Source organism: Vanacampus margaritifer, chromosome 4 (assembly GCF_051991255.1).
Source record: "Vanacampus margaritifer isolate UIUO_Vmar chromosome 4, RoL_Vmar_1.0, whole genome shotgun sequence".
In the NCBI taxonomy this organism is placed as follows: domain Eukaryota; kingdom Metazoa; phylum Chordata; class Actinopteri; order Syngnathiformes; family Syngnathidae; genus Vanacampus; species Vanacampus margaritifer.
The window spans coordinates 19,569,822-19,590,009 of record NC_135435.1 but is presented as its reverse complement, the minus strand read 5'-3'; the positions used below and the strand labels follow the sequence as shown (position 1 = coordinate 19,590,009).

General features: G+C 38.5%; 2 protein-coding genes across 2 annotated transcripts; both read left to right on the top strand.

Moving 5' to 3' along the window:
* Nucleotides 1–667: 667 nt before the first annotated feature.
* On the top strand, nt 668–11,031 carry xkr5b (XK related 5b). Its single transcript, XM_077564879.1, has 13 exons — nt 668–859; nt 2,560–2,649; nt 2,875–2,980; nt 3,098–3,264; nt 3,594–3,727; nt 3,821–3,899; nt 5,472–5,641; nt 6,290–6,401; nt 6,503–6,670; nt 6,760–6,953; nt 7,918–7,998; nt 8,191–8,371; nt 8,707–11,031. Exons 1-13 carry the CDS (start codon nt 751–753, stop codon nt 9,339–9,341), a joined length of 2,226 nt encoding a protein of 741 aa, XP_077421005.1. The 5' UTR covers nt 668–750; the 3' UTR covers nt 9,342–11,031.
* A 1,282-nt stretch (nt 11,032–12,313) lies between these two features.
* On the top strand, nt 12,314–19,753 carry ctsba (cathepsin Ba). The gene is made up of 11 exons (XM_077564500.1): nt 12,314–12,478; nt 14,651–14,778; nt 14,879–14,964; nt 15,990–16,104; nt 16,202–16,317; nt 17,589–17,674; nt 17,750–17,896; nt 18,011–18,127; nt 18,222–18,350; nt 19,025–19,106; nt 19,194–19,753. Exons 2-10 carry the CDS (start codon nt 14,656–14,658, stop codon nt 19,096–19,098), a joined length of 993 nt encoding a protein of 330 aa, XP_077420626.1. The 5' UTR covers nt 12,314–12,478; nt 14,651–14,655; the 3' UTR covers nt 19,099–19,106; nt 19,194–19,753.
* Nucleotides 19,754–20,188: the final 435 nt, after the last annotated feature.

The following is a 20,188-nucleotide window of genomic DNA, read 5'->3' as shown; positions in this document are numbered from 1 at the left end:
ATTTTTAAATCATCTTGCAATATATTAGTATATTAAAATGGCCAAAAAAATACAGTAATGAATATTTAATTGATTTTGTTGCAGCATTATTTTTCAAATACTTAGTTGGCCCTCAGAGGTCTTTATAAAAGCTGTAATAGCTCCCCATTCATGTGCTTGTGGTAATATCTTGTTTCTATGACAAGGCCATCTAATTGTACACGTTTTGTATTGTTGCGCCCTCGTGTGGTAAAAAGCTTCTATCGCATGCCTCCGAACTCAAGGTAAACGTCAGTTCACGCCTCCTTGTGCCCAAATGACCCCACAATCATTGAAGCTGTCACCTTCAGCTGCAGGTGAATGTACTACTAGTCTACTACAGTGAATATCATCAGTGAACCAAAAACAACAACAACAACAAACAATTTAAATAAATAATATTACATCAGATCTTTGATGAAAAATGAGAACATTCATTAAACATGTAAGCAGCACACAGTCTAGGCTTGTCTGTTGAATGGCTGCTGTCTCTTTAACGGAAGAGGCGGGAGCGCGCACCCCAACTGAGCGTGGGCTCTGCAGTAGCCCCCCCCCCCTCCTCCTCCTCCTCCTCCTCCTCCTCCGCCTCTCTCTCTCTCTCTCTCTCTCTCTCCCTCTCGCTCTCTTGCTCCCCCCCCCCTTTCCCTCTCCTTGACAGGACCAGAACGACTGCGGGCCGCCAGGTCTGGTCTGGCTTTTCCTGAGAAGAGTGCCTGTCTGAGGGGGTCCACCATGAGGGACTACTCGGCCCCTGCGAGCCATGGAGGCTCTTGTATGGCCTGCTGCCAAGTTTGTGTCTACTTCTTCACTGCGGTCCTTCTTGTCGCAGAGAGGACGGCGCGTGAGTCCTACCTGGGACACACACACACACACACACACACACGCGGACAGGACATGCATGCATCCACTTTCACATGCACTAACCTGCAGAAGCACAATAGACTACTAGTTATTTCTGATTGGCTGTAGCAGGAGATGGGGTGGGTGGGGGTGATTGATGCAACTATTAGTGAAAGTTGTGTGCTTGATGTGTGACGTCACGGACTGCAGCAGTGCGTGATGCTACACCCATGCATGCCATCAGAGCAAAAGTGCAGACTCATGCCACATGCTTTCATCCCCTCCCTGCTACAGTATCCCAAAATGATTAATTCAACAATAACATTGAAGACTGCAAAAGCATGATGACTCATTCGAGCTTGACCCCTTTTTTGGGGAGCGTGAGGGGATGGGCGTATCCCAGGATGGGACATTGTTATGGCGGGCCCCATGCAGCGTTAGGTTTGGATTTCATGTGTGAGTGGAAGGAGGGAGGCCGAGCTGTTATAATGCTCCTTAGATGGGATGAAGAGCATGCAGAGGTCATATGAATGCTGATGAGAAAGTAGCCTTGTAAGAGGAAGCTTTCTTGAACTTTAATTGACAAGTTTATGAGCGATTTATAGAAATTTGTATCAAATACAAACATAATAATGACTTCTTTTTAACCATCCATCCCTTTTTCTATCCTGCTGAGTACCTTATGAGGGATGATGGGTTAGCCAGAGCCTGTTCCAGCTGACTTTGGTCCAGAGGTGGGGTATATTCGGGCACATAAAAACAAACAGAATGTAAAAATAAGTTAAGAAATAAGTTTTTTTTTTAAGCATGATTTTGTTTCTAATAAATATTTATACCTGTTACAGTCATGGCTAACCTTCAATTAGCGATAGGCGCTTGACTTTTAGGAGAAAAATGAACAATTAACCTATTCAATTTTTTCAATTAAGATGCCGAACTCTTGTTACCATAGAATAAGTGCCATTGAGGTCATATAGATGAAATTATGTTTAACATTCTTCAGAGACTGGCTTACTCTAAATCAACAGTGTTTGTCTAAGCCATGTTGTGCCCTCCATTTTACCTTAATAATCACTCCCAGCCATTTTCACTGAAGCAATCCCCTTCACTCCCGGCTGTTTTACTGGAAGAAAGATTAGAGTCTCTTCTTTCATCGGGAAAAAAAGTATATTTCTATCTGTTTCCTTTTTGCAGCAATTGGCATTAGAATATAGCTAAGTTTCATCATTATTCACAAATCTATTTAGAACTGTGAGCGTTTTCCAACATGGCCCTGGTTGATCTCTTTTGCTCTGCTGCCACCCGTTTGTGTAATAACTACCATTTCTTCAACCGTTCTTTGCAGTTGAGAGGCTGCATCAAAACCTTCTGTATGCTCAAGCATAAAAAAAAAAACATTACAAAAATGTATAAATACATCTTTGGGACACTTAAAACATTTAAAATAGAACATATTTATACGTTTTTGGGAGCAAATGAGTTGTTGAATGCATCACGTTACAATTACTGTCAACAAAATCAATCCACCCAACACAATCAGCTGAATTTTCAAGAGCTACTCGCTATTTGCTCTTAGGTACACATGTAGTATCTATATGTCTAATTATGATAGCCAATAAGAAAGTACCAGTACCGCTAAACTGCCATTTAAATTGAATGGCCATTATGTAGTTGTCTTAAATCTCCCCCTTTTTTTTCCAGTGATCTACTGCTTCGTGTACTATCTGTGGGTGGGTCACAACTACTGCTACGCCCATCTGGCTGGCATCACTGCACTCTTCCTGCTACCAGGTGAGATAGGAGCTAGCTAGCTAGCTAGCTAGCTAGCTAACTTGATAGATAGATAGATAGATAGATAGATAGATAGATAGATAGATAGATAGATAGATAGATAGATAGATAGATAGATAGATAGATAGATAGATAGATAGATAGATAGATAGATAGATAGATAGATAGATAGATAGATGAAAAAGGCTCATTGAGATTGATTGTTTTGCATTGTGCGTATTCCAGGTTGGTTTCCGCAGTGGCTTAGCTATCTGTGGTACCTCTCAGATGGAAGGATCCGCAGAAAGTCTCTCACCTGGACTCACATACTGCACTTGGGCATCTTCAAAAGGTGGGTTGTGTATTAAGCAACGTTAATTGTGTTTCTTAAATCCGCAGTGGACACATCAGGTTTTTACCTGAGACAAAACTGGCATGGCAGTATTTGATGTGTGCGCGGTCTTGGCAGGTTGTGGGACTGCATGCGTCTTCCAGACATGGACGTGTATGGAGAGATTATGCAGCAAGCCGACGTGTCCGCCTTACGCCTGTTTGAGGCCTTGGTGGTCACCCTCCCCGAAACACTGCTACACACTTACGTGCTCATCTGCACCGACATCGGCATCAAATCTCCAGGTAGGGAACATAATGTCACACAAAGATTTGCACTGTATTGTATTGTAAACATGATATGTATTGTATTCTCTTAAATAGTGGCTAGCCGCTAATAGATCCTGTGTCCTAATTTGTTGCTGCTATATGTCAACCACAACACAATGACAAATAATGCCTTAATCAAATAGTCACCTGCCTTTCTTTGCACATAAGGGAAAAAATGGGTACTAAATGTAATTACCTAAATTCACACAGAAGGCATTGTTGAACTTGATTGCGAACCAAAACATAAGCACCAAAGTACAGTATGTCAATTGTTTCACACTTAATGTCTTTCTCTCTTCCTCTAGCATCAGTGTGTTTCGCGGTGTGTTTGTTATCTCTGGCCTGGGCGTTGGTCCTGTACGCCCGAGCATGTCACCTCATCAGACCAGGGCACCTGCAAATGACCCCTGCAGCCATCTTCTGTCGACTCCTGTGGAGGGTAAACACTCTTTCTGAGAGCCTGTCTGGCAAAATACATTCCTCACTGATTTAAGGTGTGTACTTTGTACTGTGCATGTTTGTGTGTGGGCAGGTCAGTATGTTGGGATCTCGATTTGGTGTCCTCATGCTTTTCACGCGGGTCTTCAAGCAGTGGATTCTTGGCGTTATAGGTGAGTTAGTATAAAGCAGACGTGCAGCCATGGTTTCAAATGAAATATTAATATTTTTTTTACAAAGCAAAGCATCATATAGTGTACTAGTATCAAGTCATGAACTATCCACTTGATCTAGTTAGCTAGCTATCATAGCTATCTAGCTTTTGTAGGATTATAGAATAATTTGTAATCTTTTGCGTGTTCAAATAAATCAAAGATGAGATTCTTGTGAAGAGGGTCCTTGCAAGGATGATTTATTACAGAGTTCTCCGGTCACACAATTAAATATCACCAAAGCAGTGTCATCCAAGAATGTGTCTTTTTCCCCCCAGGAGACACAGCCCTTTATTACAATCCGAGTTTGTATAAAAAACGCCTCTTGTCCTCCCATCAAATACGAAAATCAGAATACATTCTCACAGTATGCTAGGTTGATCTTTCACATTTAGACAAAACAGAATCTCAATATGCCAGCTTGCACTTTCTTCCCAAAACAGAATCTCAATATGTCAGATTGAACTTTCTCACATTTAGACGAAGCAGGTTCTCAGTGTGCCAGCTTGCACTTTCTCAAGCAGGACAAGGGAAAGGGAATTTAGACGAAACAAGATAACAGATAGGTTAAGGTCGAGTTATATTGAGTTTAACCTTATTTCACCTGCTCTACACATCTACAACTAAATTCAAAATGGTTAAAATATAAAATAAAGAATTAAAAATGTTAACAATGTTAACACTATCCAGCCATCTAGCTAGCTAGCTATCTAGCTAGCTATAAGGTATCCCTTTTCATTTATTGATCATATATACCGTGTAAACAAACTATAGAGTGGCATACCAATGACTAAGAATGTCAACAGTGTCATGGTCAAACACATCTTCTTGCTTTGCAAGTGGCTAATTAAAAACACATGTTGACCAGTGACGAAGGTCTTGTTATTGCTTGACAATCAACAGTTGCAATGTTTCTCTACTTTTTTCAGTTTTAATGAATTGGCATCACGTCAAAGTAAGAGTACGTTAGTATTCTTAGAAAAATGTAGTTGGTGGTCTACTAAAAGTTTAACTGTAAAAATGAGAAGAGGAGCTGGTGTTGACTTGAGGTTGTGGGGGAATAATATTTTATGGCAAATGGGCAACTGGCGGCTCGTGGGCTCACTATGAGTGGCCCCCAATCTCCAAATAATAATAGAAAATAATTATTCAGCATCTATTTGCAGATTTAAAAAAATACTAATGTGTGTGGGGGGTTTTCTTATGGTTTTTGAATAAAGATTTTTGGGAGAATTACAATATGGGTGTCAGTTCTAAGCAGATTTTTGTTATCCACAGGCCGACATCTGTTTAGGAAGTGCATGGTCCTACGTGACCCCCAGTAGCGCTGATGAAAAATTGTGGCCCCTTCATCATTTAAGTTGCCCATCCCGGTTGTATCGCAATTCAAAGTTGTGCATATTATACAGCGTAGCATAAACAATGTAGAGGAAAAAATATATAATAATGTCATATCTTAGCATAGTGGCCTTGGTCAAGCGATTAAGTGTTAATTTTATTCATGAAATGTTTTTTCTTTGCTTAATGTGTCAGGTGTGCATTGGTTGGGGGCAACATTTTGGATGGTTTCTCAGCAGACTGACATCATACGTTCAACTAGTCGATGGAGACTCTTCAATCTGATTCTTGGAGCCATTCACATCTTCTTCTTCCTCAATGTGAAGTACGGTCCGTCACGCTTCCGCATGGCTGGATTCTATTTGGTATGTGACTGCGTGTGTGTGCGTGTGTTTGCGTTTGTGTGTAAGAGAGATTATCGCTGATGTCTCAATCAAATTGTAACATTGGTGTCTTTATAATGGTTGAAGTTTTGATATTAATAGTGTCAATTAGTGTACAATATTCAACATCAGGGCCGTGTTTTAGTGCACTAGTGATTCTCCACTTTTGTGCTGCGGCACATTAGTATTATACTGTGAGAGGCCATTAAATACTGTGGGGAAATTATTTAATTGGTCCAAAAATAATTATTAATTATTATTATTCACACAATGTATCTTTATTCATTTTCATTGAAGACTCAAAAACTGTCTCTAGCTGTGATTTTCAGTGTAAATGGTTGATGCGTCCAAGTGTGGTACATGTAATGATAGTGGTCGTAGGCGCCCTCTAGTGGTAAACAACGAATCACTGCATTAACTCTTCAGACTGTACATAACGTTCTTAAAATCCAATGGAGTACTTTTGTTATGTTCAGTTCAGCTGTACTTAACTTTCAAGTGTTATATGTAATGCATTTAAATAGAGTTAGTAATACAATCTCTGCCTTATTTGTGATGAACATTTAGGCTTACTAAATGTGCCCACTGATTGGCTGGTGTCCACAATTTGTGTGTGGTCTTCAACTTCAGGTAATGTTTTTCGAGAACATTCTCCTCCTGCTGGCCTCGTCCTGGTTGTTCAGCATGGTGTCGTGGGATACGGTGGCCATCCCGGCCGCGGTCATCTGCAGCTTCCTTATCGGTGAGGCAAGCTAAGTGCCTGTCAGTAGTTTCATTTCTTTCCTTATATCTCATCCACTAGCTTCACATGCTTTATATCCGCGTTCATCTTTACGTCTACAGGTGTGATCTCGTTGGTGCTGTACTATCGCTTCCTCCATCCCAAATCCTTTGAGATCTTCCAGAGTATTCGTCGTAGAGGGTTCAGCGGCGCCTGTGTGGAGAGTGCATCCATACTGTCGTTGGAGGAGAAAGTCACGCCTACTTTCCATCGCCATGCAACACTGTCTGGTCTGTTTGGTCTTTCAATGAACCAATCTTTCATATATTGTAGCAATTGAGGTATTCATCATCATGCCTGTGGTTGTTAATCAAATCAGGAGGTGGCACCCTGATGGACCTCCCCCTCCAGTGGGAGGGTTGGAGGCATCATCACTGGCTGCTGATTCGTTTGGCTCTGAAGACAGGGGACGTGCCCAAGATCTGGTCAATGTACGGAGAAGGCGGTCTCGCTGGACTCATGGGTCTGTGTGAAGAGATTCACTATGGCAATGAAGCTCGTCGTGTACCGCAGGTGTGTTGTTGTCTTGGAGTGTGGAGTGTGGATGGAGTATTCAAAGAAAATTGAGGCCGTGTCAAAAGTGACACACGCAACTCCTCACTTTGAGGAGAAAGTTGGATTTTACATGTTTCCATGTTATTTTTGGATAATATCAAAGAACAGAGTCGTAGTGTTGCAAGAAAGAAAGTCTTCATTCTTAAATGATTATTATTCTCAACTTTATTCTAATAATAATATGACTTTTTTTGTCACATTATGTGTTGAAAAGTTGCTGTTTTTTTCTGGTGTTGTTAAATTGTTACTTTTAAATATTTTCCTGAATTTATTCTTATAAAAGTATGATAATTTCTAATCAAAATTTACTTTATTCTCAGTATAAAAACAAGAAGACTTTTCTTCTTGTAAAAATTAGGAAATTTATTGTTGAATTGCATCTTCATTATCATACAATTATGACTCCCCTTGCAAATAAATTTAATTTAAAAAAAAAATCTGTCAAAAATGACTTATTTGTCAGAAAAGTTATAACTAATTCTTGTAAAAAAATATATATATTTTTTTGAAATTACAACTTTATTCTGCAAAATTATGAATTTTCTTGCAAGTACAAGCTGTTTTTTTTATGTAATGTGTTTGTTATTATGGTATTATTATTATTATTATTTTTCCAGTGTGTCTCTTGTGTCACCTCTGATTGACATCTGTTGGTCGGTTGATTACCGGTAGTAAGCAGCATTATGAAAAAAATAGCAGTCAATTTCCATGAATGCTTGTGGTGTGATTGGCCAGGGAAGAATCCATTTATAATGAAAACAGTTTGAAAATGCACATAGAAGTCACGATGGAACTCAAACCTCCAGCCACATTCTGAAAATGTTCCAATCTACTTCCTAACATGCACCTTAGAACAGATGAACAAATGCTCCCTTCGTGCTATATTGAGTGTCATTTGAGCGCTTCTTTGTTCCCCCATCAGGTGACACGTTTCCCCCCGCAGGTTACTCATGTCATACAACCAGCTCAGCCACCCCCACCTCAGGAGACCCCAGCTCCACAGGTAAATGCTTCAGTTATGCTTCAAGCATAGCAGTTTACCCATTAAAAGCCATATTATATATTCACTGACCACTTCATTGAGTATACCAGAACAGTCAATCCAATAATGTCCAGTACAAGCCAGTTGAAAATAACGCTGCTTTTCTAAATACAGCATAATGTTGTTCAGTTTGCTTCTGTGTATCCTCTCCAGGAGAGAGAAGTGGCACCGCCACCAAAGCCAGCTCTTACCAATGTCATAGCCAGGCCTGTGAGGAAAGCTCCTCCCACCACAATCCACGATATTAGACTGGTTCCAGAAATCATCCCGGTGCACGAGGCCATTCTTGAAGAGATCACGGAAGATTTCAGTGCTCCACAGACAGACGATAGAGGTTTGTTGGTCTGCAACACACAATTAACAACACAGATACATCAGTGATATATTTACTGTTCTTTGGCCAACACGAAGAATGTATTTAAATATTTTTGTTTTGATCTAAAAAAGTTGTCATTTATTATTATTTAGTGCACATCCAGAGAGGAGCTAATTCTCCGTGTGCACTGTTTGACAATGAGAGCGCCATTGCCACCTACTGCAGCGGATGTGCAATTACAACTTATTCTCATACGGCCCCCCCAAAAAAAGGACTGATATAAGCACAAGTGAACTATTTACTGTATATTATTAATTGCGCCTATTTCCTAACATCAAGTGTTATTTTTAAAGGTGATGAAGAGTTTCAGAGTGCGATTTACGGCTCACCTTCACTTTCATCACCTGCCCAACCGGAAAGCTTGCACCACGTCGACAGTTATGCCGCCACCCTGACCGAGAAGTCGTCTTCTGCTGCTTCTTTGGACATCAAGACCCCCGGCTGGTCACCCGAACGTCGCTCCCCTCTCCTGCTCAGCTCCCCAGAGAAGAAAACAGCCACGCCCTTCGATCCTAACACTACCTCGTATTTCAGCGTAGATGCGCCGTCTCCCTCCAGTGGGAGCTACCTGGGCTGGGGGTCTGAGCTGTCCCCCATCTCCACCTACAGAAGCCCCTACCGCATTAGGGAGGCTCGTTTCGTCACATCTACCCCGCGTCCGGAATCCCGAGCCGGGACGGAGAGTCCAAGTCCGTCCCCGGTTGTTATCATCCCTGCCACGCCCGGTACGACTCCTCGTGCGACCCCTGGTGGGACCCCTGGTTCCATTACCCCTGCGGCCTCCACACCCACCGCCTCCACTCCTGGCTCTTTCACCCCTGCTAGTGGCACTACACCCAGCACCCCGATAGCCCCGCTCACACCGGTCATCGCCCACGCCCGCAAACAGATGGTCCCGTTTGTGGACAGCAGAGAGAGGGCCGTGTAAGAAGGATGAAGGCGCAACAGTGCTCACTGACCACAAAATTAGGTACACGTGCAAAGGATGTATCAAAAATTGGAGTATTTTAGTTTATGGTCAAAATTTTTGAAACGACTCCCGGCATGGTTCAATGCAGTTGTGCACCACTGTGATAACAAACTTAGGTCATTGGTCATGTCCAAATCAACGTCATTATTATGATTCACTGACACAGCTCTTGGTACATGGACCACTTTGTTGTTAAAACTGGCCCACCGAGCATTTACGTTATTGAAAGTCCTGTAATATTTGTTGCAATAATTCAATTGGATAAATACATTTTTTATTCAACCATCTCATTAAATAAAAGTGATTTATTGTCAAAAAATACAATACAAATATTGGTCAAATAAAATAATTTTACATATACAATAAAATATTAAATAAATAGTTAATTCATCCCAACTTAATTATAAATTATGTAATAACAGTCTCTATTTATTTATGTATTTATTTTATTTTGTTTATGGCCCCTCTGTTCACATTAAAAAATCAAATACAGTATATACCCATTGAAAACAAACTGGTTTGCCCATCCCTGCTTAACAGGAAAAAGGTGTACCTAATGAAGTGTCCGGTGATAGAGGAATACACAATATGAAGCGCCAGTACACAGAAAATCTGTAGGCAGTTGCTTTTAATTGGTGGGGGTAATGGAAATTTCCCAATGATTACAATAATATAAAACAAACTTTACTTACTGAAACAAAACCACATACGTGTTTTTCCCATCAAAAACAATATGAGGAAGATTTGTGATAATAAAAGCATATTTACGTTTTTAAGCGCGTTAAGAAAAAAAATGGTTTCATTAGCATTATGGTGATAGTTGAGAAGATTTTTTTTCTAAATAATCAGTTTACATTGCTGTCTTCCAGGGTGCAGCCTCTTTTCTAAACCACCTGGCTTCTTGTGAATTCTTATTTTTTACAAAGCAATAGCAACAAACTACTGTTTATTCATTTAGAAAAACAATAGCAGTTGATGAAATGTTAATTTTCAAGGATTTCATACTTAAATTGTAACTTTAAGTACTTTTGCTTCCTAGTTTTTTGTCTTTCCGCAGAACTTCTCTTAAATGATGAACTGAAAATGTATCATCAGGTAGTTGACATTAACAATAAAATGTTTTTATTTAAAGCCGTCTTTCAGAACAAACTGTAACACTGTAGATGAAATAAAAAAAGAGTGGGGTGGAAAGAAACAGCTAAAAATCAACAAGTGCATGGTAAAATGAGTAAAGCAGCTAGCTTATCAGCGCTTAAAATAGTTTCTTTTATTTTTCTCAAACTACTGCAGTTATACGCCCACCCCATTGAAAACTCTTACTAACGTGTTGCATTTCATTGGGATCTTGTGATAAGTAAGATTTAGCAGTAGAGAACCGATTTGAGTCCTGCCAATAATGTTTGATCTTCTGAAAGCTATTTATTTGAATTATCTGCTCTGTTAAAGAGGTCATAAGTGAACTGCTCTTTTGAGTGCATAAGAAATGTTTGTCAAATACATCAAATGTAATTGTGAAGAAAATCTGCATGAGGAGCACATGCACCTGCTGCACGTACTGTAGAAGACATTGCACATGCTTGGATGTGAACACCACAGCAATAAAGCAGTAATGACATGTAACTTTGTGCATTAAAGGAAAATATACACGCTTTAGACTGCAGAACCATCACCATGACACGAATGGGTGTGCGTGTGTTTTTATTGCCTCCTAGTAGCCTAGAATGCATCGCTTTAAAGTTATACACATTATTTGTCTTGATTTTTTACTTTGACACATTTGAGACGTGTGGACGTAAATGGTGCAGTATATTGCCGTTTTTGTCTTTTGTCATTATCAATAGACACTCAACACTTCATCTCTACTGAGATTTGCACTGCTGCTGTGGTTGATGGTGCTGAGACACTAACTGCGCTATTGATGTGACAAAATAAAGTCATTAATCCCCGAGGAAAAGCTGCTTTTGTGGTGCTTTTTAACTGGCTGATCAAACTCTGTAATACTGTAGCTCTTGCTCAACCCATGCTTGTTAAAATAATAGCCGCAGTATTTTCCATAACTCATCATTTCTTAAGTCAGCAGACAGTGCTAGAAGGAAGAGAAAGCAGCTTGCTATCAATCAGCATATTCTCTGTGGTCGCATTGTGAAAATAAAAATACACAAACATACACACAAAAAAAAATCCTTATCAGCTCAAAATTTGGCGTCACGCAAGAATATAGAGTATATAATTTTTTTCTGTGCAAAGGCCATGATTAGATTGTTTGTTTTCTATAATGACATGTACTCATTCTTTCGAGCCCCGGGCCATAGTCGGAACTTTTTGGAATGTGCTTTCCCCCCATCACATACTACTGAGGAAAAAGTATAAAAACATAGGTTATCAAAGTGATGACAACTTGAATCATACATTGTGGGCGTATTGTGATTTGGAGGAAGTCAACATTGAAATCCAAAGTATGAAAACTTAAGCAACAGAAAAATCAAAAATGATTAACCCTCAAAGCCTTGTTGGATTCTACTGATTCTACTACTACTCTAGTTTGTGGCCATTTTTAGTAAATCAAAGTCTATAATTTCTCTCACACACACACGCACGCGCGCCATTTCTTCTTTTACTGCATAAAGTTTTTAACTGTCAGCTTTTCTCAAAACAGCAAGGTGAGGCAGTGGTTTCATCCGCCCCACAGTTCTGAGGTCTGGTGCCATGCGGTTTGCTGGGAAGTGCAAAACGACTGTGAAACAATGTCACTTCTTGTTAATTTGTTCTGTCTCATTTATTTATTTATTTATTTATTTATTTATTTATTTATTTATTTATTTATTTATTTATTTATTTAGTCAAATGTAAATTTGTATCGTGCAATGAAAAAGCGTTTTACTCTTGTTAACTTTCTTTTGCACTTCCCAGTCATTTGTACATAATTTACAGACTTTTCTTCCCCTTTGGTGTGGATCACATGAGCGGCGTTCATGTGACTGGTCACGTGACGTAAGCTCTAAATGTCGCCGCTGAGCGTCGTTTTGTTGTTCTCTGTCTGGCAGCAGGCGATCTGTGAACAAACTTCATCTCACCTAACGACGAACTCGCTGCAGGTAACAATTCTGTTTATTACCCGCGCGTCTTTCAACTACACATACTATTTGATTAGAGCGAAAATTAGCTGATAGCTAATCCAGCTAAAACAAGCAAAACAACAAACTCTGTTATGTAATTTGAAAAGAGACGACATAGCTGAATGCTCAGATCCAATATAGACAGCAGACGATTGAACAAAATCCATAATTTAATATAGCATAATAGAGATTCAACAAAAGAGTTAGTTGACAGTAAGTGGTTAAGTAAATAGACTCAAGGTTGGACAAAATCCACAATTTAATAAAGCAAAATCACGTTTCAACAAAAGAGTAAATAAACTCAAGGTTGGACAAAAGCTACTGTTAACGTCACAAGTGTTCAAGAAAGATTGTTAAGACAAAATGATAATTTGTTATTTTTACGTGTCGGCTGTCCCTTTTATTTGTTTGTTTAAGTAAACATGCACCCATCAATGAGGAATGAGGAAATGGATTTGTCTCAAATCTAGTTGGCTAGTTGACATTTTAGGGCAAGATGAAACCTGCAGAACCAATGCATTTATATGGTGCTTCTAGCTCTTTGAGCTGGTTCCACAACAAAGAAATACTATAGTGCCTGACAGTGTGCCCATCTTATTGTGCAGTATTTATTCAAATACACAGCACCTTGACTACACAGCTATATCCATTCAGAAATAATCAGATAAGTAATCTAAGGAGGTAAAGTCTACTTGAGATTAACGTGACCCAATATGGAGTCTTTATCATTGGATGGAAACATGTTGTTTCAGTTCTGACTCACCGTGCCTGTCATATTGCAAAACTCTGGTTTCTGAAGGTGTGTACATGCAAAATAAATAGTTTCCCACGTGTGGGAAGGTAAGTTTACGACCGTGCTGCATGTAGACAAATCCTTTGATGCGTTCACTATATGAGCTCAGTTTCCCGCTTGTGGGTGTTTCATTTCCGTCAGATTATGTGTGAATCGTTGCTTGTGGTGTAGTGTTAACATTTCTCCGTAAATGACACAATTTAATGCTTCTAATGGTTTTGTAACCAAGTGGAACCTTGAAAGTAGAAACAACCAAAACGAGGTGGCTGCCCCTCCAAAAAAAAAAAGAAAAGAAAAATATCCACAGTAAAGGAAACATGTTTTTAAAAAATGAAATTATTTTTTTGGGGTGGAAATGAACTGGGAGCCACTCAGATTGTGGCCCGCAGATTGCCATTTTCCCATCCTTGTTTTACAGCGTCTGCTCCTTTACGACGATCTTTTCACGTCACTAGCTCGTTACATGATGCGTCTGTGCCTGTAATGATTTTAATGGACCTTGAGTAGCCTTTCAATCCACAGCACAGGACTCGCATCACATCATCAGCATCTCTAATGGCTGCTTGTCCTTCACGCTACAAACTCAAGTGCCCTTCAAACCACTCTGCTGGCTGAAATTGTGGATCAGGGCCAACAGTCCAGTTAGAGTAAAAACAACATTGGCAAGACAATGTGTATCACAAAGCATGCTGTTTATAAATATAATGAATTCTTTGAATGCAGTGGCTGTTGCTAAAGTGTGCTTGACCTCTGAAGGGGACTTTTCAGGCATGACTGAGGATATAACAGGTTGCATAGTGTGGGTGTAACAAAAAACAATTTGAATTTGGAGATCGGTTTTGATCTAACCAAACCGACCTCACGCGGTCTCACAGTCAGAATGTAGAAAACTCCAGCAACAGATCACTTACCGGCAACTAAACTGCAAAGCATTTTTAATGTTGTTGGGGTGTTTTTTTTATATACTGTAGCTCAAGCCCGTTTAGGGGAATTCAAACCATCAAATGCCTATTTCCGCCTGTGATTATTTTTTGTTAACTGTCAGAAGCCTGTTCCTGCCAGCGGATATTTATTTATTTACTTACTTACTTACTTACTTATTTAGAATAATGTCAGAAGCCTGTTTCCGCCCGTGATTCTCACGTCCCCTGGCACAACCTGGGCGTTTAGGAAAAGTAAAAATTAAAAAAGTGCCAAAGCTACAGTTGAAACGGGGTGAGACAAAGCTTATGCAGAATTAAAATACATTTATAAAGTCAACTTTTTTTTTGTTTCACTTAGAGGGAAATTTTCTTTCATACTGCATGCATTGTTAGATTCAAATATTAATCAAATTGAATGTTTTTTTTGCTCTTCAGGCAACATGTGGCGTGCAACCCTCCTCTTCCTGGCTGCCAGCTTTTCACTGAGCTTGGCTAAACCTCACATTCACCCCTTGTCCACTGAGATGGTTGACTACATCAACAAGATCAACACTACCTGGAGGGTGAGGTTTTTTTTGTTTTGTTTTTTTGTTTCCTTCCATGCTACAGTAGTTTAATTCCTACTTTCACTGATGTCCGCCTATGTGTGTTCCTCTGCCGCAGGCCGCTCACAACTTCCATAGTGTCGACTACAGTTATGTTAAGCAACTGTGCGGAACTTTTCTCAAGGGACCCAAACTTCCTATTATGTGAGTGTCACATGTAGATGGAGTTTCTGTTAAGACAATGGTGTCTAAAAATGACATCTGTTACTAATGAATTTCTTTTAGAGCTTTTCTAAATATTCAAGTGAACTATTTACTATTAGCTCATTCACTGCCATTGACGGCTCTAGATGTCAAAAATTAATTTGAACTATTTCTATTAGTTTAACATTTTTTTCTACTTTTATTAACGAGGGTATGAAAACCTAGAGAAAAAAATATTGTACATTTAGAACAGATGTAAAATTTGTGATTAATCGTGAGTTAACTAGTGAAGTCATGCGATGAATTACGATTAAAAAAAATTTAATCGCCTGACGTCCCTAATTTTTAATAATCTTTTATTTTATTTAAAAAAAAAAGAAGATAAATGAAAAAAAGATTATTAAAAATTATGGGCATCAGGCGATTAAAATTTCCTTTAAAGAAAATCAAAAAAGATTATTAAAAAGTTAGGGGCGTCAGGCGATTAAAATTTTTAATTGTAGTTAATCGCATGACTTCACTAGTTAATTTTTATTTTTAAAGAAAATATTTTTTAAAAATTAGGGGCGTCAGGCGATTAAAATTTATAATTGTAATTAATTGCATTATTTCACTAGTTAATTAAAAAAAAAAAAGATTAAAAAAGAAAATACTTTTTTTATTAGGGGCGTCAGGCGATTAAAATGTTTAATTGTAATTAATTGCACGAATTCACTAGTTAACTCGCGATTAATTTTGCGATTTCAGGGTCTCGGCCACCCCAAAATATTGTAAACTTAACTATGTGCCATTTAGAAAGTGTTTCAGGTAGAAGATTTAAAAAAAACTAATATATAAACATTAATGCAATTGATTGATTCTGGTGTGCTGGATACATTTATTTAAAAAAAAATCTATAAACGGCCCTTACATCCCTTGTTTTTTTTCTTAATATGGCCCTTGGAGGAAAGAGTTTGGACACCCCTGTGCTAAGGTGTAAATTGTGCTAACTTTTTAATTCAACCTGAACTTCTTCTCATGTGCAGGGTTCAGTATGCTGACAATGTGTGGTTGCCTAAGAACTTTGACTCCCGGGAACAGTGGCCCGACTGCCCCACACTGAAGGAGATCAGAGACCAGGGCTCCTGTGGGTCCTGCTGGGTAAGCAACCAAAACAGTGTCGATCTTATTCCGATTTAGAGTGTTTATTGTGCTTTTTGAAAGATTGAAAAGAACACTGAGTCCTCTCTGTTTCCAGGCATTTGGTGCTGCAGAGGCCATCTCAGACCGCGTCTGCATCCACAGCAATGCCAAGGTTAGCGTCGAGGTATCGGCAGAGGACCTGCTGACCTGCTGCAAAGGTTGTGGCATGGGGTAAGATGACCGCAACTTTTTCTTTTATGTGACTCAATAGTACCCCCTCGGCAGGGCATGCAAACATTGAACAATTAGTCCAAATGTGACACTTAACTAAAATGGCAGATCAGTCTCAGCGGATCGATCATAATTTGGACATTAACTCATTCACTGCCATTGACGGCTATGGATGTCAAAAGTTCATTTTAACTATTTCGATTAGTTTTCCACTTTTTCCACTTTTGTTAATTCATTCACTGCCATTGACAGCTATAGACGTCAAAAATTAATTTGAACTATTTCTATTAGTTTAGCATTTCCCCCCACTTTTGTTAACAAGAGTAAGAAAAACTAGATTTTTTTTTATTGTATTAGAACAAATTTGTGATTAATCGTGAGTTAACTAGTGAAGTCATTCGATTAATTATGATTTTAAAAAATTAATCGGCTGACGCCCTTAATTTTTTAATAATCTTTTCTTTTTTTATGAATAGATTAAAAAGATAATTTTTAATAATATTTTCTTTTTTTATAAAAAGATTAAAAATTAGGGGCGTCAGGCGATTAAATTTTTTAATCGTAATTAATCGCATGACTTCACTAGTTAACTCACGATTAATCACAAATTTTATATCTGTTCTAGATGAACAATAATTTTTTCTAGGTTTTCATACTCTCGTTAACAAAAGTGGAAAAATGTTAAACTAATAGAAATAGTTCAAATACATTTTTTACCTTTTATAGCCGTTAATGGCAGTGAATGAGTTAATAAGGGTATGAAAACCTAAAAAATAGAATTTTTGAACATTTAGAACAAATATAAAATTTGTGATTAATCGTGAGTTAATTTTTTTTAAGTCATTTGATTAATTACAATTAAAAATTCAAATCACCTGATGCAATTTTAAAAAGAAAGAAAAAGATTATTAAAAATTAGGGGCATCGGGCGATTAAATTTTTAATTGTAATTAATCGCATGACTTCACTAGTTAACTCGCGATTAATCACAAATTTTCTATCTGTTCTAAATGTACAATAAAAAAAATCTAGGTTTTCACACTCTTGTTAACAAAAGTGGAAAACATATGTTAAACTAACAAATAGTTAAAATGAATTTTTGACGTCTATAGCCGTCAATGGCAGTGGATGAGTTAAGTTCATATCAAATAGAAAAAATTGACCTTTATAGATATCTATACGTTCTGTATTGTGACATTAGAAGCACCCCCTCAAATAAAATTAAAAAACACACACATTTTGGCAACATTAAAACGGACGCCTTCTTTTAGATGTAATGGCGGCTACCCCTCAGCAGCCTGGGACTTCTGGACCAGTGAGGGACTGGTCTCTGGCGGCCTCTATAACTCCCACATCGGTGAGTGATGCACGCAATAGAAGCAAACGAGAAGAGCGTCACCGTGCGACTTTAGCGCCGTCTTCCTGTACACAGGCTGCCGGCCCTACACCATCGCACCCTGTGAGCACCACGTGAACGGTAGCCGACTTCCATGCACTGGGGAGGGCGGAGGGACACCCGAGTGCGTGTTCAAGTGTGAACCCGGTTACTCGCCCAGCTACATGCAAGACAAGCATTACGGTAAGAGAAACTTACTAGAAAGGATACTGTCCAGAGCTTAATCTGTTGTTTAGGGTCAGTAATCACTAGTTGTGCTTCATTTGGATATTGATGATTATTTTTGTGTGTTTCAAGGTAAAACATCTTACAGCGTTTTGTCAGAGGCGGAGCAGATTCAGATGGAAATATACAAGAACGGTCCAGTAGAGGGAGCCTTCAGCGTGTATGCGGACTTTGTTTTATATAAGTCTGGTAAGTGTACAGTGCTGCACTGTAGCATAAAAACTCGCAAAAGAATTTCTTTCTGCATTTTAGTCTTTATCATGCCTCGTGTTCTTGTCTGCAGGTGTGTATCAGCATGTGTCTGGGTCAATGCTGGGCGGGCACGCCATCAAGATCCTTGGCTGGGGTGAGGAAGATGGTGTCCCCTACTGGCTCTGTGCCAACTCCTGGAACACTGACTGGGGCGATAATGGTGAGAAATTACTTTAGTTCATTCCACAAACTAATGGTCTCAATTAGGAAAAAAAAAAGAATATATAAAAAAAAAAAAGTGCATCCAAATTGTCTCAACGGTCTTCATTTTATTATTATTTATTTTTACATATAAAATGATTCCAACATGATACTGTATATTTTTATCTGATGAAGTCTCACACCGCTGTGGTTTAAAAAAAAGTAAACAAACTATTTTTATAGTATTTCAGTGGTGCTGCATAAACATAATGATGAAATAAATAAATATGTTGTTAAATAGACAATCAATTTCACAGAGTGCAACCTTGAAGAAGTAAAAGCCCATTTTAGGTTAGTGCGGAAAATAGACCAACAAGTCTAGTATTGAAATGAACAAATCTCAATTCACGCAAAAAAGCTCAGTTAACAGAAATGCCGTCGCTATACAAATTAAATGATTAAACTGCAGAGCAGACATTACCCCTGTGCCAGCTTCACCTTCATGCTTCCAGTTAATGCAGGCCCACGACGACTAACATTACCTGAACGCTCCACATTTGCTATAAATTATTATTATACACCTGCACAATTTAAAGAGACTTGATACTGTAGCAGTATCAAATATTGATCATGAAAAAATATGATTAATTGTTGGATGTGTTTTTCTCTTTATTTTTTTAAAAAAAAATTTAGGATTCTTTAAAATCTTGCGTGGATCAAATCACTGTGGCATTGAGTCTGAGGTTGTGGCGGGTATCCCCAAGTAGATCCAAAGGTAAGATGATATTGTGAACAGCATCTTTTAAAAGTCCAGTAACTCTTAGTTGTCTTAGACTCAACTAACTATTTTTACTATTCATAGGTTTTTGAGTGTCCACATTCAACATGTACTCAGTAGAGGGCGACATACTCCACCTGGCTGCACTGAAATGCCCACTGTGTTATTCTTAGTTTTTATTCAGCACAATTCAATACAGCGGATCAGCCTTTTAACAGTAGCCATAAAAGATTGAAGAGTGACCGTTTTTATTTTTAGGTTGATCTATAGAATGTCTGCAAACACGGTATGTGCCTGAACACAATGTGTACTTTTGTTTGTTAACTGTCAAAGATCTGCATGTGATTTTGTATTTGTTCATGTCAGACTTCTCCAGTCTACAAATTTGATAGGATAACTTCATAATCTTGAATGTGTCAAATGTTTTATGATTACAGCTTTTGCATTGTCATTTTATTTTTCCATGTCACTCTAAACTGATAGAGTGTATGTACGCATTGTAATTGGTGTGGAAAATACCATAAAATGAGAAGCAATATGTATTTTATTTTATTAAGGAAAGTGTTTTAAAGTTAGTGTTTTAATCACCTGCCTGCAGTGAACAAAGTATGAAGCTCTGAAATAAATGTTGAGTTTGGTTCTCATTGTGAGTTTGTGGTTCCTGTATATTTATCCAAATGTAACTGATGCAAAGGAAGTAGATTGAATACAAAGTCATGTTTGCTGAATGCTATCCATGCTATTTGGTCAGTGTTTGACCCTGTTTCTTTTAAAACTAAGAGGTGTTCTGAAACGTGAACATTGATTGCACAACAGAACACTTAACGGCAGAAAAGGAATGTGGAAAATATAGGAGTAGCGCCTCCCACCTTTTAAAACCTTTTGGATACTGTATCCCTAGTCATTCATTATTAACAACAGTAGTGCTTAAATCTCGTCTGCAAAGCTTCGTGTTGCAGTGCACAACAACCAGTAGTGTCACATTTCTGAACCAGTGTTGTCACATTTTTTCCCCATAGCTTTTTCTCGAAATGATGAATGTGAATCTTTTGAATTGACTTGGAACGTGAATAACTCCA